This window comes from Delphinapterus leucas, chromosome X (assembly GCF_059928025.1).
Source record: "Delphinapterus leucas isolate spDelLeu-1000000601 "Yukka" chromosome X, BTC_Dleu_Yukka2, whole genome shotgun sequence".
Taxonomy (NCBI): Eukaryota; Metazoa; Chordata; class Mammalia; order Artiodactyla; family Monodontidae; genus Delphinapterus; species Delphinapterus leucas.
The window spans coordinates 95,884,384-95,902,658 of NC_143150.1; the positions used below are offsets into that span (position 1 = coordinate 95,884,384).

An 18,275-nucleotide genomic window follows, 5' to 3' on the forward strand; every position below is an offset into this window, starting at 1 on the left:
TTAAAAGCAAAATATTAAAAATATTTCTTCAAATTTTTAAATTTTATTTTAGTCCTTTCTGGATCAAAGTATTCTAACCTTTTTAGAGTCTACATTCTAGACTCTTTATTTTAGCTGAGGTAGAACCTGGAATCATGAATGTTCTATTCTTCAATTATTAAAAATATTATTACATATATAACAAGAAGAACATGTATAACAAATATTTACTCCTGCAAATTCTCATGTATTGAACAACAACAGAAAAAGAATTGCATCTGTCCTCTTCTTCCTTAGAAAGCAAGCCTTTAGAATCAGATTTCTCCACCCTGCTCCAAGAATTTTATTCATGTTGAAACAGCATAGGAATATTAAATAACAGAGAATGTTAACTTCTCACTGGACATAACTCTGTAATTTTCCTTTTTCCTCCTCTTCAGATGAATCCAAGGCAGTGGAGCCATATCTCTGAAAGTGCCAAAGACTTAGTACGCCGCATGCTGATGCTGGATCCTGCTGAAAGGATCACTGTTTATGAAGCACTGAATCACCCATGGCTTAAGGTACATGAGCTCATAGGTGGCCATCTACACTTTGTTTAAACAGTTCCAGTGACAGGAATGCATTGCTCTGTAAGGTGCCCCTTTCCACCCTTTTTTTTTCCTGAGCATTTTTTCGTTACAGTTTTGTTCGTCTTATTTGCTGTTTCTGTACATCTCTGTAAACATCTAAGAGGATGTACCATTCGAGTGACATTCAGCTCTCATCACAAGAGGGTACAAAAGCGGATTAAGGCAGAATCCATCAGGGAGGAAGGCCTATTTGTTCTCTACCAACACGTGTTCCAAAGATGTGCAACATGAACAACGGAAATAGCACTCAACTGTGTGATAATTAAAAAGTGATTATCATTATTTTGGGTGTGAATGTGTACTTCATAGCATTATTTTTCTTTCAGTAGATACTAGATACGGGTTTATCGTCTTAGGAAAAAGGCAGATTTTAAAAGTTCTTTTTATATCCCATCCTGCTGATGAAGTATTAAAGGTATAACTTGGGACTTCAATGAGACAGCACTATTTGATGAAGACATTACACTGCTCAGCAGTTCCAGGAAATTCTCACTTTACATGTGAGAAAACTAAGCCTCAGAGAGGTTAAGAATCTTGCCCCAAGTCACAAAAGTTGTCAGTGCTGGAGCCAGGATTTTAATTCAGCCTGCCACACCCCCTTCCTTTGTACTCAAGATCCTATCCAGTTCACTTAAGGTCACTGCTCTCACATGTGTCCGCTTACCGGCTTCATCAACTTCCTATCTCTGTTGGATCTAACAAGCTACAGTTTATTTTTATTACACACACACACATCTTCTCCTGACCTTACAACCCCCTCCAGCTTCTACCCCTATTCTCTGCTCTCCTTGACAGCAAAACTCCTAGAAAGATTTATCTCTACTCACTTTCTCCAGTTTCTCCCATCTCTTTGTCTTGAACCCACCCTAGTCAGGTTTGCAATCCTACCAACTCCACTAAAATAGCTCTTGTCAAGTCACTGCTGACCTTCACATTGCTGAGTCTAGTGGCGAAATATCAGGTTTCTCCCTCTTGGCATATCAGCAACATTTGACATCCATCCTTCCAAAACACTGTCCTCCCTTGGCTTCAGGACACCTTGCTCTCCTGGTTTCCCTTCTACCTCTCTGGCTGCTCCTTTTCAGATGGTGCTGATTCTTTCTCATCACCCCCAACCAGGTCTTCACAGTGGGGTGCCACAGCCCCTCTTCCTTCTGTCTACACTCAGACCCTTGGAAACCTCATCTAGTTTTAATGGCTTTAAATGCTATCTGTACACCCTGAATTTATACCTTTAGGCTAGGCCCTGTCCCCTGAGGTATTCTTAATTTAGTTTACAGTTTTGCTCCCCAATACCTCTCTCATTTCACCCCTTACTACTCTCCTCTTCTCACTTTGTTCCCTCATGTTGGCCTCCTTGCTGTTCCTCAGCAGGCCCATACTTGCCTCATTGCCTCTGTGTTAGTCGTGCCCTTTCCCTAGAATACTCTTCCCCAAGGTATCCTGATGACTTATTCCCTCACCATCTTCAGGTCTTTGCTTATACATCAGCTTCTTAGTAAGATCTTCCCTGACCACCCAATTTAAAATTTGAGAGAAGGAATGTTCCCTGCCACCAGTATTCCCTATCCCCCTTCCCTGCCTTAGTTTTTTCCATAGTGTTGGTCACCATGAGACATACTTATATTTTACTTATTTGTTTATCTGTCTACTCCCATAAAATATAAGCTGCATAAGAGTGGGAATTTTTCGCAGTTGGTTCACTTCTGTATAGAACCTTTGAAAGTGTCTGACATGTAGTAGGTGCTCATAAGTATTAGTTAATGATTTAATGAGTGAATGAATGAATAAATGTTCATACTACTATACCATGCTACCTCCCCAGAAATTATGCAAAATAATAATGTATATTTAAACATAGATTAATAATGTATCTTAACAGCGATGACAAGGAATAATAATATTATCAAACAATGTTGAGATTCCAGTGGACCTTGATTCTCCTTAAGAATATTACTTCTCACATCTGCATTCAACCCTCTGATACTTGGTTCTAGTTATTCTTGACTTGAATTTCCCCAGTTGTAGCTATTCCTGAAAAGAGTAAACAGTTCTGAGATACTTTCTTGTACTTATTTTCTCCCAGAAATAAACCATTTGGGGGGACTCCTATTTTTCCTTTGCCTCAGTTTCTCATAATGGGGATCTTTTGTTTGTTTGAAGCTAGTTTAAATGCCAAATAACAGTGAAAATGGCAGCCATATTAGTCATTTTTAAGATCCTTTAGAAAATTTGGCTTTCATTATCTTGCATATCTTGACTAATAACATTTATTTTTGGAAACCCTTATCCCTGCAATGATTATAGTTCTTTTTCCAAATAATCTGAGCTTAATACACAATAGATTTCTGGCACCAGAAAGACAAAAGACAAAAAGTGTCCGTAACTTAAATGAAAAAATTCCAGGAGGCTGTTTGAGCTTAGTGTCACGTGCCATGTCTGAACTACAGTTTACCTTCACTGCAGTGTGTTATCTGAAGATGGAAGAATTCAATGAGAATATTATCTAGCTGATGAGAACAGGCTTATATTTCAGTACTTTCCATGTATACTTTTAAATCATTTCTGTGCATATAAGTGGTGGTAATTTAGCAATGGCTAAAATTTAAGCTATGGGGCTTCCCTGGTGGCGCAGAGTCCACCTGCTGACGCAGGGGACACGGGTTCGTGCCCCAGTCCGGGAAGATCCCACATGCCGCGGAGCGGCTGGGCCCGTGAGCCATGGCCGCTGAGCCTGCGCATCCGGAGCCTGTGCTCCGCAACGGGAGAGGCCACAAGAGTGAGAGGCCCGCATAGCGCAAAAAAAAAAAAAAAAAAAATTTAAGCTATGGTTTAAATATGAAAAACTCCTGAATAACTGCAATGTAGAGAAATAAAATGATGAAAATCCTTGTAATGAAGAGTACCGAAAGTCATGATACCGTTGTTTTATGTCCAAAACAATTATTATTTCTTTGGCAAACCACACAAAAAAGTCCTGTTCAATCATACCATCTCAAAAGGGGATTTGAGTAAATAGACCAATTAATATGTGTCTTGTGGTTGTTAAATTATATGTATTTAACACTTTTATCTAAATTAGTGCTGTTTGCTGTAAATATTCATTCCAACAAAAGTAAGGCCAAATAAGATTGTAATTTTCTTATAAACGGACTGAGCTCTTTTCACACCCTTTGTAGCCTTAATATATATAGACTCCAAGTATATTGACTATAATAAAGACAAAAAGGGTATTTATATTAGGCTAATCAATTTGAATTTTGGAAAAATCAATCAACACACCAATTAAATGTATATTCAGCATCTACTGTGCACAAGGGACGGTGAATCAAGTACTTCATTAAAGTGTAAGACACGTTGCTACAGACATTTTTCTGAATTCATATCACATTACTTTTAGTTTCAGGTAGGACTGTTTAATACAGAAAAATATTATTTTTTTCTTTTGTCTCATTTTTATAATGCTTTGAGGTTGTTATTATTTACTTGTTTTCTGGTATGAGGAACCTTAACAGACTGTCTTTTTCAATCTTGTGATTTCATCTGCTTAGAAAATATCAGGAATCATAATTTAAGCATAATTTTATTTAAAAAAATTTTTTGACTATGTCCTTATCTCTCTCTCCACTTCACCTTAGTGAATGGTGAGCAGAAGAGGTGTTCACTAGAAATAAGAGTTCACAGTCTGCTATGCACTAAACTTCCCAACCTATTAGAGAGAGAAAGGCATAGTCAGCCCGTGAAATGAATTTTCAAATGCTGTTAATATAACATAAAGAAACAGAAAGATAACTTCAAAGAAGTCACACGTGAGAAGCACCTCACAAGAATACAGAAGTATGAGCCCAGGAAGACTAATGCGGGGCATGAGAGGTCACTGTAGGCCAGCGCTCCAGAGAGGGCTGCACGTAACATGTTAGTAGGACTGAAGGGGGCCCATGTGGGAGGTACAGAGGAGCACAGGCAAAACATTATAAGTGTTCAGGGCATTCAGGGATGGGGTCAGGGTACACTGGCATAATACAAAAGTCAGCTATTTGAAGGGTTGCAGTAGTAGTAGCCTGAAAATTTGGTTTCAGGGAAGAATATATCTAGAATGCCAAACTAAGTACTTTAGATATTAGGGTATAGAGAGTTAAAAGCTACTGCAAGCTTTTGAGCAATAATACAGGGCAAGCAGTATGCTCATATAACTCCTGTGGACACTGTGCACAGGTGGGTTGCCTGTCGGGATGCAAGCAGTAGAAGCAAAGAGATCCTATAGAAGCTGGGCTGTCCAGTTAGGAAGCGACAGGGGCCTGGAGCAGGGAGTAAAAGTGGGAGTGGGAAAGAAATACCCAGACCAAGAGCGATTAAGGAAGGAAAATTGATGAGGCTCAGTTGAGTGATTCAAGATATTCAGAATTAGGAAGCCTGTAGAAGGGTTAAACATGTAGAGTGGAAGTGATGTATTTTAAACTTTCAAAATTTGATTTTAATTTAGTTGAGATTTTCTTGGTTCTTAGTATGAAGAGTACTTCTGGATATTGTGCTGCACATTTTTAGTATTATTATGTTATGAGACTATGATTCTTATTTAAATCTTCTATTTTGGTAGGCAGTTAACCCAGTTAGATTCAGAACACATGTCCTAGTCCACTTCTATGGGCTGTGATTCAAATGCCAATTTCATTTTCAATGCCTTTGCAATACTCATCTAGTCTGTCCCACTTGTGTGCTACCCAGAGGGGCATTTGGAACCCGGGAGGTACTTCATAAACCATAGTTTAGTCTCAAAGTTCTTGCTCTGTTGGTTGTCATTGGGTTTACACATGGGTATACTAGGGATGTGCCAAAGCCCCTCCTTCCCCAGCTGCCTCCTCTTTGTAATCCTGCCCCTGTTCTCTAGGGGTGGGGTGCCACCTCTTTGCTCTTCTTTGCTTCAGGCAGGGCTGGTTTGGTGGAAAGTGTTCTGAGGGGGAGGAACTTGGCTTCTTTCATGGTGATCCCCTGGAATGGAGTGGGTGAAGTCAAAAGGGTTCTGTCCTGCAGAGCCAACCTCTTCTCAGTCCTTTGGCTAAAGAGAGGAGGCTTTTCTTGGGGGTCATTTTGTCTGTGCTCCCCTGGGAGTTTCCAGGTTGTGGGCTGCTCTCACACCCAGGTGAGGATATGTTAGGAGGCCAAAAAAACACCCCAGATATATCACCACAGGATCACACCTCTGAGTCCTAGGGTCCCTCCGCTGTCGGACTCCTTTTCTCTAGCTTTCAATCTTCTGTTAGCTGCTTTCACTTTTGAGTCATTAATTTCCTTGTTATCAAGAACTCTTAACTAAAAAAAGTAGACTTTGGAAAAAGAAGAGTTTATTCTGTGGATTGGGGAGTGCTTTAAAAATCAGCTCCAATGCCTGTTTCCGGCTCTAGAATCCAGACATGACATGTATCTTTCAAGCCGCTTTCCCCAGGCCCTGTCTCCCTGTCTGTCTCTCTCTCTCTCTCTCTCTCTCCCTGTCTCCCTGTCTGTCTGTCTCTCTCTCTCTCTCTCTCTCTCTCCCTGTCTCCCTGTCTGTCTCTCTCTCTCTCTCTCTCTCCGTCTCCCTGTCTGTCTCTGTCTCTCTCTCTCTCCCTGTCTCCCTGTCTGTCTGTCTGTCTGTCTGTCTGTCTCTCTCTCTCTCTCTCTCTCCCTGTCTCCCTCTCTCTCTCTCTCTCTCCCTGTCTCCCTGTCTGTCTGTCTCTCTCTCTCTCTCTCTCTCTCCCTGTCTCCCTGTCTGTCTCTCTCTCTCTCTCTCTCTCCCTGTCTCCCTGTCTGTCTGTCTCTCTCTCTCTCTCCCTGTCTCCCTGTCTCCCTGTCTGTCTGTCTGTCTGTCTCTCTCTCTCCCTGTCTCCCTGTCTGTCTGTCTGTCTGTCTCTCTCTCTCTCTCTCTCTCTCCCTGTCTCCCTCCCTGTCTGTCTGTCTGCTCTCTCTCTCTCTCTCTCTCTCTCTCTCTCACACACACACACACTAGGCGTCAGCCAGAGACTTGATCACAGTTGTACACACACACACACACACACACACACACACTAGGCGTCAGCCAGAGACTTGATCACAGTTGTACACACACACACACACACACACACTCTAGGCGTCAGCCAGAGACTTGATCACAGTTGTACACACACACACACACACACACACACACACTCTAGGCGTCAGCCAGAGACTTGATCACAGTTGTACTATCTGCAAAGACTACAAAGGGCTTGAGAAAGGGAATGAAACCCCCCTTTTTCTTAAAAAGCAGTGGAAATTTTTTCTGTTACATATGCCTAAAATGTTGAACAATTTCATTTTAAGTGAAATTTAGTTAGATTTTAGCCTCAGTTCAGTAGTAGTAATAAGGAAAGACCCCCTACTAGCTCTGTCCAATAAGAATTTTCTGCCATGAGGGCAGTGTTTATATCTGCACTGTCCAATGTGATAGACACTAGCCACATGTTGGCTGTTTAGTGCTTGAAATGTGGCTAGTACAACTGAATATTTAAATATTTATCATATTATTATATTTGAAATATGTAAATATATCTTACCTAGTGGCTACTATACTGGACATAGCAGCCTTAGACTCTCTATTCAAAAACATGCTGTAACTAGGTTCACCTTTTTTGGAAATGAATAAAGTGAGTAAGTTTTAAAAATTAAAAATGTGTTACAGATTTGTTCCTCTGTAATTCTCACTGTTCTATTTTTACCTTTTTTCTTATGTAATCGGAACATGTTTTCAGTTAGAAAATAGCCAAGATTATTTAGTAAACTATTTGTTCTCACACGCACACTTTTAAAAGCTCCTAAACTTTTTTATGTCGGAGATTTCCATGTCTTGACTAATAAAAGTGATTATTAAAACTCAGGGAAACCAAACATGTACCTATACAGCATCTCATTTAATCTTCATAACAATCCTGTAAGATTAGTTTGCAAAAAGGCACAACTGATACTGAGAGAATGTAAGGTCATACAGCTAGACCTAAATGACCCAGAATTTGAACAAAAGTCTTTCAACTCCAGGACCGTTGTCTTCCTACTATACTATGCGGTACCTTTTTGTTTGTTTGTTTTCTTCTTGTTGTTTATAAAACCTTCCCTGGGTTTTTTTTTCCCCTGTATTCTATCATGATACAAAATAATCTTTATTCAAAAAATAACGTAAAACCCATTTTGATGTTTGTTCTTCAGTGTGTGTTAATTAAATATCGCCAGACCTAACACAATTAAAATTTGTAATCTACAAGCAATAACAAATCCATGAAAAGATTCCATTGCTTGTTCTAAAATAGTAATTTTATCCTTCTCTCTGCTAGTTAATTATTTGATAAATTCTTATGTCTTCTGTATTGGTGAACCTATTTTGGCTCAGTGCAGGAAAAGGATGTTAAGCCCCTAAAGATAATGAAATTATTTCTAAGATGTTTAGCACATGGAATCCAGCAGAAATAAAACTTGGAGTCATTTTGACATTTGAGTGTTGTATGTGTACTCAAGATTATCATTTTGCTCTCCAGGGAACTCTTGTTACTATTAGTCATTAATATAGAAAATAAATTTTCAAGTGTTTGTATTCATTCCTTAGGAATTTTCACTGATAATAAGGTGAAGCGTTGACAGGACTGACTGTAAAATCCTACATAAATTCAAAAGTAAATTTGTAAGTACATGATACCAAAACATTTGATTTTAGAAGTAGTTCACATACAAAGAGAAATTTTAGTTACAAAATAATAATAATGTGATCTTGGACTTAATTTGAAAATATTATATGGTATCCAGATGGCAAATAAACACATGCAAAGATGGTCAACATCATTAGTCATTAGAGAAATACAAATTAACACCACAACGAAATACCTATACACACATATATCAGAATGGCTAAAATCAAAAAGACTAAACACACCAAGTGTAGGTGCAGATGTTGAACAACTGGAACTTATACAATCCTATGGGAATGTAAAATGGTACAACCACTTTGGGAAACTGTTGGGCAGTTTCTTAAAAAGTTAAACATACTCTTATAAAATGACCCAGCCATTCTACTCCTAAGTATTTACCTAAGAGAAATGAAACATATATCCATACAGAGACTTGTACATTAATGTTCACAGCATCCTTATACATAATAGGCAAAAATTGGAAACAACCCAGGGTCCATCAACAGGTGACTGAAAAAACAAGTTTATGGTACATCTATACAATGGAATACCCCTCAGCAATAAAAAGGAATGAACTATTGGTACATGCAACAACATGGGTGAAGTTAAAATATTTAGGCTGAGTGAATGAAGTTGGACAATAATTAACATGTACTGTATTATTCCATCTATATAAAATTCTAGAAAATGCAAACTAATCTCAGGTAACGGGAGAGTAGATCAGTGATTGCCTGGGGATGGGGAAGGGGATGACAGAGACACAGGAAGCTTTTGAGAGTGATGGATATGTTCGTTATGATTGTGGTGATAGTTTTATGTTTATATACATATGTCAAAACTTATCCCATCGTACATGTGCAGTTAATTGTATGCTAATTATACCTCAGTAAAACTTTTTCGGGAAAACAAAACAAATTACATTCAGAGTCTTATCTCCCTTTCACCCTTTTTATTGTTTCCATCTGGTTTCATCTACCATCATCTCTCCCCTGGATTACTACAATAACCTCCTAACTGGTCTCCCTGCCTTTTTTTTTTAAACCCTCGCCCCCTTCCAATCTATTCTCAACACAACAACCAGAGTGTTCCTCTAAACTTGTCAGATCACGTCACTCCAGCTCAAAAACCCCCCAGTTGCTCCATCTCCCACTCAGAATAAAAGCCAAAGGCCCTTTATGCCCTCCACCAGCCTTGCCACTTCTCTAATCTGATCTACTATTTACTCCACACATGGGTCTCCTTGCTATTTATTGAAAATTTCGGGTACACTCTCTCCTTTGAAAGGCCTTTGCATTAGTTGTTCTATCTGCCTAGACCCACTCTCTCACCTCTTTTGGATATCACTTTCTCAGTTGAGCCTACTTTGACCATCCTATTTTAAATTGCAATGTACCTTTACCCTGCCTTACTTTTTGCTTTATTCCATAGCACTCTTAACATACTTTATAATTTACCTTTTTTTTTGTATTTTCTTATCTTCTCCCACTGAAATATGAGCTACATGAGGGCCAGAATCTTTGCTGGATTTGTTTACTTGTTAATCCCAAGAGCATAGAACAATGCCTGGCATATAGTAGGCACTCAAGAAATATTTCTAAAATAAATACTTGTAGCATAAAATCTTCCAGATACACTGACAAATTAGACTAGAATCAAAGAGGGAGACAAGGAGAATGAAATGCAGATTGAAATATACACGAGAAGTTGGGGCAACTGGAGATGTTATCACAGAGAGGAATAGATTTAGTGGAAGCATGATCCCCCTCTTAACTACTAAAGGGGTATTATATGGAAGAGGTAGTATGTTTGCTCTATGATCCCCAAGGAGAAGAGCTAGTCCATACAAACCAGATGTGGGACCAGGCTGAGTAAGAATTTTTTCACTTTCTTAAAATTGTAGTGGGCTGCCATAAAGTAATCTGTTGTATGAGGTCAAACAGAATGATCATCCATCAGGGATTGCAGGGGATCCCACATTGGGAAGTGGTTGAATTAGATGGCCTTGAAAAGTTTGTCCTAGTTTGAAGATACTGTGACTTTGCGGCATGTGGGATCTTCCCAGACCCGGGGCACGAACCCGTGTCCCCTGCATCAGCAGGCGGACTCTCAACCACTGCGCCACCAGGGAAGCCCACTGTGACTTTTTTTTAAATCCAGTTATTCCTGACAACTCAGAATGCTGAGTTAGTTGTGGAGTTAATTTTTTAAAGGCTCATTTTACCTGACAAGATTGTATCAAAGGTAACTTCATACCTTCCTAGTAATTATGATTAATTGTTTTAGCCACATAGCCATATATCTGAAAATTACATGGACCATTATTTTAGCCCTTTGTTATTGCTGAAAATGAAATAATATTTTACTATCAGTTTTGACCTTCATATCCAGTTTGGGCTTACTGTTTATTTAGATTAAGCGCCTTCACTCTTTTAAACAGTTATGTGTGTTCATTATCTTTCATCTTTTATAGGAGCGGGATCGTTATGCCTACAAGATTCATCTTCCAGAAACAGTAGAACAACTGAGGAAATTTAATGCAAGGAGGAAACTAAAGGTAAATTAAAGAAATCATCAAAAAGCCAGATAGAGGCAGTTGATGATAATATTTTTATTCTGTTTCAGTGCCCATAAATATCATCCTGGTATTGGCTGTTGCTTTCTTACAGCTAAATTCTTACTTCCAAAAGTTACCATTATTTCAATAGGATTTTGGTTTTTTAAGTCATTTAAGGTAATATCTAAGTACAAATCCAAACAATAAGTTATAATAAATGGAAGATTAATCACATTTTAGATTTATGTTATCTCTAAAATTCATAGCAGAGATATAATTACTTTAAAAATAGTAATTTGCTATTATCCATTATTGTTGAATTTTAATCTAGGCCATGCTTTCTCAAACTTAAATATTTTGTCAGAAAATGTGAGTTTAGTTCAATGGGAATAATACCAAATTAGAGTTGGAACTAGGGTTGAACAGCCATCACAAAGCAGTCAAAATCCCCACTACCGTGGTCTACCAGAAAATATTTTCAAATCACTTTTCTCACTTTTTCTTTATTCTTCCTAGAGTACCTTTCTCCCGTCTACCACGCTCCCTATCCTCCACCCCACCAAAAACAAACAAACAAACAAATGAAACACAGTATTTACTTCATGTGGAGGGCCCATTTGACTTTAAAAGGTTTTTGAGGTTTTTGAAAAAGACCCAGAATAAAATAATGGAATCTTTCAGCACTGGGCAAAAATCTTATGGGACAGCATTTCCCTCCTCCCCCCAACAGAGGAAACTTATATTATGGTCTTAAAATTAACTTATATTTGACTTACTTTAATTACTATTAAAAAACTTAGCTCTGTCCTCTAAGTGGTTGATTAGATGAGTCCTCCTTAGCCATGTGACTCCTGCCAACTATAAAACTTCTCTTCATAAGTATTTTCAGATATGTCATAAGTTGCAATAATATTATTAATTCATTGTTATTTGACTTCTGAAATATGTGAATGATTGTATTCAACTCTAGATTTATAAGAACATTTATATGAATTTTCAGGAAACTATGTAGGCTACAGTATTATCATACGGAGCTGAACTGGCCAACATATTAGCCACTAGCCACATGCAGCATTTTAAATCTAAATTAACTAAAATTAAAAGGTCAGTTCCGGGACTTTCCTGGTGGTGCAGTGGTTGAGAATCTGCCTGCCAACACAGGGGACACGGGATTGAGCCCTGGTCCGGGAAGATTCCACATGCTGCGGAGCAGCTAAGCCCGTGGCGCCACAACTACTGAACCTGCGCTCTAGGGCCCACGAGCCACAACTGCTGAGCCCACGAGCCACAGCTGCTGAGCCTGCAAGCCACAACTGCTTAGCCTGCAGGCCACAACTGCTTAGCCTGCATGCCACAACTACTGAAGCCCACGTGCCTAGAGCCCGTGCTCCACAACGAGAAGCCACCGCAAGCAGAAGCCTGTGCACTGCAACGAAGAGTAGCCCCTGCTCACCGCAACTAGAGAAAGCCCACACACAGCAACAAAGACCCAACATAGCCAAAATAAATAAATAAATTAATCAATTAATTTTTTAAAAAAAGGTCAGTTCCTCAGTCACATTAGCACATTCCAAGTGTTCAGCAACCATATGTGGCTAGTGGCTGCCATATTGGACAGAGCAGATATAGGACATTTCCATCATTGCAAAAAGTTCTATTGGAGAGTGCAACTGTAGAGCAAGGGAAATTCTAACATGTCACTGTTGGTGATGATTATTCCCAGTTAAGCCTTTTTCCTAGTTGTTTTTGCAGTCAGGGGTACAAACTGGCTCTTCTCTATTTAAAAATCCTCGGCAAAACAATAATTATTAATGACATGCCATTATTGAGATGGTGCCCAAAGAAGTTTCCCAAGACTTTTGGTGTTTTGCTTTGCTATACACCTGAACCAGTATGGCCTACAAAAGAAAAAAAAAATCTTATCCAAAGTGAATGGTTAGCTGTTTTTGAAGTTAATTTCTTTCCCAAAGAAGCTATTAATTATACTTCTTTCTCAATTCTTCCCTAAAGTCTTTTTAACTCTATTGTTGCTTTGGCCAGTGTGACATTACCCTGTCTGGGATTGAACCCTTCATTGCCCAAATAAAAGCCGTTTACTGTAGGGCTCAGGCTTGCCCCCTCACAAGAAACACATGCTGTATTTCTCCCAGAGCCACTGAATCAGACTTGGGCCTAAAATAGCCAAAGTGGTGACTAAGATTCATTTGGACAGGAGCAAGCTGTCACAGCAGAGAGGGGTCATGTGAATTTACCACATCCCTTTGCAAGCCTCTTTAAAATTTAAGACCCACCAAACAACCTAGAATTAGGAGCATCAGCAGGGTTATCACTGAGTTTTTTTTCAGCTTCTGGTAAGGCTGTATTCCTTTGTGTATTCAGCCACCCTGGTTAAAGCTTGTTATACCTAATCTCAAGAAACTAATTCTCATTCTGCCATTTCTGTGAGCTTCTAGAACACAGATTGCAACTTCCCTGACTTTCAGAGCCCACCACACAATTTATTTTCACAAATGAACAGCTAGGTACCCATCCTTCTACCTAGACACTGGTTTTAATTCCATCAAATGGTGGGAAACACCCTAATTATTATGATTCCCTTTGAAGTTCACACAGAGCAGTAGAAAATTGATTTTATTACTAAGTCAGAGGTAGGAAATTTTTATTGTCAGTGGCAAGAAGAAAGTGAATGAGTATAGTGTTATGGGAAAGAGTGACCTCTAGAGCTACATCGCCTTAGGTGAATTCTGACTCTGACACTAGCTGTGTAACCTTGAACGAGTTATTTAAATTTTGTGTGCCTCAATTTCCTTGTCTATAAAATGGGGATAATAATAATAGCTAACTCATAGGATTGTAAGCATTTAATGAATTAATATAGCAGTTAGAATAGTACCTAGCAGTCATACGTGCTCCATAGATATTATTTTCTATTAACATTTTATTGTTATTGTTTTATTATTATTTTAATACTTAATACCTTTGATTTGGTCTCTATTTATTAACAACTGTAATTCCTAAATGTACGCTCCATACCATTTTAGCTTTTCCCCAGTAACATCATTTACATTTTTGAGATTTTTAAAGACTTCCAAAAAATTACAGAACACCAAAAATGTCACTGAATAATCTCTGTTTATGTGTTTCTTCCAAAGTAATGATGCTTAGACTTTTCTGACCATTTTGATCATCATTTTCCTTCACAGTATCTAGAAAGAAAGGATCTTATACCTGTGATATATTGTAATAGTCACTCCCCTTCTAGTGACTCTAGTATCTTTCCTCTAGTGTCATATCCATCCTGTGATATACATTCTTTAGAGCCGTGGCTCTCCAAGTGTGATCCCCAGACCATCAGCATCACCTGGGAACTTATTAAAAATACAGATTCTCAGGCTCTAGTAGTCAGGCCAAAAAAAAAAGGCATCCAGATTGGAAAGAAAGTAAAGTTGTCTTTGTTTACAGATGACATGATCTTGTATATAGAAAATCCTTAGGAATCTGCAGATATCTATTAGAAATAATAAGTTCAGCAAGGTTGCAAGATACAAGATCAGTATATAAAATTGAGTTGTATTTCTATATATGAGCAATGAACAATCTTAAAATGAAATTAAACAGTTCCATTCACAATAGCATCAAAAAGAATGAAACACTTAAGAATAAATTTAACAAAAGAATTTTAAGACTTGTAAACTAATATTGCTGAGAGAAATTAAAGAAGATCTAAATAAATGAAGAGATATTTAATATTCGTGGATTGGAAGACTCAATATTGTTAAGATGGCAATTCTTCCCAAATTGGTCTGTAGGTTGAACACAATCCCTATCAAAGTTTTAGCAGAAATTGACAAACTGATCCTAAATTTACATGGAAATGCAGAGGACCAAGAATAGTCAAAACAATCTGTTAAAAAAGAACAAAGTTGGAGGACTTATATTTTCCAACACTTACTATAAAGCTATAGTATCTGTGGTACTGGTATGGTATAGGGTTAGACGTGTAGATTGGTGAAGAGAATCAAGAGTTCAGGAATAAACTCTTATATTTATGGTCAGTTGATTTTCAACCAAAACGCCAAAGCAATTCTATGGGAAAGGAATAGTCTTTTCAACAAATGGTGCTGGGACAATTGGATATTGACATGCAGTAAAAGACATAAACGGCCACATATTGGATGGTTCCATTTATTTGCAATATCTCGAATAGGTATTTATGTGTGTAAGTCCATAGAGACAAAAAGCAAACTGGTGATTGCCAGGCACTGGGTAGTGACTGCTTAATGGGTATAGGGACTTTTTGGGTTGTGATGAGGATGTTTTGGATCTAGAGAGAAGTGGTGGCCGCATAACATTGTGAATGTACTACTTAGCACTGAATTGTACACTTTAAAATGGTTAGTTTGGGGCTTCTCTGGTGGCGCAGTGGTTGAGAGCCCTCCTGCCGATGCAGTGGACATGGGTTCGTGCCCCGGTCTGGGAAGATCCCATGTGCCGCGCAGCGGCTGGGCCCGTGAGCCATGGCCGCTGGGCCTGCGCATCCGGAGCCTGTGCTCTGCAACGGGAGAGGCCGCAGCAGTGAGAGGCCCGCGTACCGCAAAAGAAAAAAAAAAAAAAGGTTAGTTTTATGTTATGTGAATTCCACATAACCTACTTTTTTTCTATACCATATGACAAAAGAGTCTTCTTAAATACTGGCTTTCACTTTGGCACACTTGAGGGACATAACACATTCGCATAGTAACAGTAGCTCACCACACCAGTCAGCTCAGCCAAGACACTACCCATCCCTCCCTGCCTCAGCCCCAGGCATGCAGGAGGTTGGAGGGGCATGCGTTTATTGAAAAAGCCCCATGGGTGATTCTGATAAGTTTACCTTATTGAGAGTCATTACTCTAAAGGACAAACTTGTAATTGGTCTACAAAATTCCATCATATGTACATATCATAATTTAATTAACCAGCTGTTGGACATGGACATTGCTTCCAGTTTTCCACAACCATAAATACTATTGCATTGACTCTAGTTTCACTAATCTTTGTACACCTCTGATTATATCCTTAGGGTAAGTTCTTTGCTACTGGAATTGTTGGCATCAGAGTGTATACATGTATTTAAGATTTTTGATCTCTATGAATAACTTACCTTCCAAAAGGCTTATACCTGTTTATAAATTTTAATGTATTTTTGGTAGTGAGCTTATTATTTTTGCAGTTGAACCTTTTTCTCATTCTGAAAGTTTTGTGAAACTATTTTATGCCAGAACATAAAACATTATTCATTTTACTCTACTGAAATTTCAAGACTGTTACTCATTATTGGTTATAATACTGTCAGTACTCAGCAATCAGAAATTGTTCCTTTCCATATTCATACATTCATTTTGGCATTTAACCTATTCAGCAAGCTACAGGACACAACAAATCCCTAATGAGAAAATTATTTGGACAAGTATAAAGCATTGACATCATTTTTCAGGCTATCTTTCGAACTGTAGGTTTTAAAAGTTTATAGAACCCTACATGTGATTTGAATTATCACACATTTCTTTTTATTTTCCTTTCTTTCTTTCATTATTTTATTTTACACGTGTGAATGATGATGGAAAATTTCTTTTCACCATTTTGGTTATCAGACATTTCATATGTTGAATTTTTCCCCTCCTTTTATTTCATACCGAGCTCTAGAATTTTAATACTTCAGTTTGTTTACATCCTCTAAAAATAATACTTCTTATATAAACTACATAGTCCTGAGTACAGGACTAGATATGAGGATTGTATTTTCTCAGACTGAATATTAGGATGCATGGGACAGACTGTGTGATCCAGACTGTCTGGAAAATCTGTGCTCTGTGGGTATGTGTCTCTTAAGGAGGCATACCTGTACTCTAACTCTGGGTGCCATTTATATGAAGGAGTTACTGTGCAAGGGGGCGAGGTGTGGAAAGGGGCTGTGGGTGTCTGAGCTTGTCTATCTAGGGAAGAGGCTCAGCAGGAAATCTGTTCTAGAAATCATTCCCTTTGCTTCATGAATTAGAAAGCAAATTTCCCTATAGTGAAGTATGTCAAAGATATTCTGTACAAATAGAAGCAATATTCTGTATTTGGGTAAGTTTATTGCAATCACTTCAGGAAAGGGTGAGTTGAATCTGTGTAATTCGATTTAGAGGATAAAACCATTTATTCCTTGTATATACAGAAAGTGAGGGAGATTTCTGATAACTTCCTATAATTTTCCTTTATTGATTTTGCAAATTGCAAAAATATAGCCTGCATTACTTCTCTGACTTACCAGTCGGTCTCTTGGGTTCCTACAGTTTATAGAACTAGAAAAAATTTGTTTAGGAATGCCATTTTCCAGTACTCACTATCCAATACAATAGCCACTAGGCATATGTGGCTACTTAATTTTTAATTTTAATTAATATTAAATAAAATTTAAAATTTGATTTCTCGGTTGCACTAGCCACATTTCAAGTGCTCAGTACCACATGTGGCCGGTGGCTACAGTATTGGGCAGTACAGGTATAGAACATTGCTGTCATCACGGAAAGTTCTGTTGTACAGCACTGCTATCTGCAAGAGTGAGGCTACACCTAAGCAGCACCTTTTGAGAGGTCAACCAGGAAGCTTTAATTAGCTGCCTTTTGTCAATCTTCCCCCTTCTATCAGTTCATCAAGAGCTACCTTAAAGATTTATCGAGGACCTTTGTGCCCTAATGAAAACCAGCACTTACGCAGAGTCCTCTAATTACAGGAGAGAACAGTAAATTAGCAGAGAGGTTGCAGGCTCCAGCTCCTCAGAGCAGTAAATCTGGTATCCAAAAGGCACTTTGATTCTAAACCTGAAAACGGTTATTCTGGTATGAACAGTTACATAAATAATAATTGACGTGAGTTTGACCTTATATTTTATAAAGCAATTCTATTAGTTGCTGATTCTGAAATATAGAGTTTATTACTCCCAAAGTTAGACAGTCTAGCTTTTGAAAGTTATTATATACATTAAAAGACCATCTTTATGAAATACTTTTACACAGACCGAAAAGGATTCCTAAGATATCTGTTCCATGCAATTGCTCTGAAATATAGCCATATCTACTACACTAACAAGTCTCATTTTTAATCTTCTTCAGAGAAGATAGCACAGCCCCCTTTAATCATATGCCCTGACTTAATTTTGAAACTCTAGCTTTTCGACTTTTGTTTAGATTATGCCTAAGTATCAAATACACATAGGCTATGGACTAAACTGAATGGTAACTTTGGTTGTGACTATATGAGAGAGATGGGAAGTTCTGATTTAATTAATGATCTTACCTCATTATCATCTAGGACCTAATTCTTACATGTAGTCAACCTAAATCCTTTAACATTTCTGGCTCGAAATGATTTTCTAGCCTTTTGGTCAGCCTCAACCACTCCAAATTCTCCACCCTTTTT

The 18,275-nt window shown here is 38.2% G+C and overlaps 1 protein-coding gene across 9 annotated transcripts in view; it reads left to right on the forward strand.

Annotated features, from left to right (window-relative positions):
• CASK (calcium/calmodulin dependent serine protein kinase) overlaps positions 1-18,275 on the forward strand; it is a 391,721-nt gene that overhangs the window by 261,495 nt on the left and 111,951 nt on the right. For all 9 annotated transcript variants that reach the window (XM_089904607.1, XM_022556423.3, XM_089904603.1 and 6 more), the window contains 2 exons: positions 420-542; positions 10,749-10,832. In XM_089904607.1, the coding sequence (XP_089760733.1) occupies positions 420-542; positions 10,749-10,832 (207 nt within the window). The remainder of the gene's footprint in view (positions 1-419; positions 543-10,748; positions 10,833-18,275) is intronic.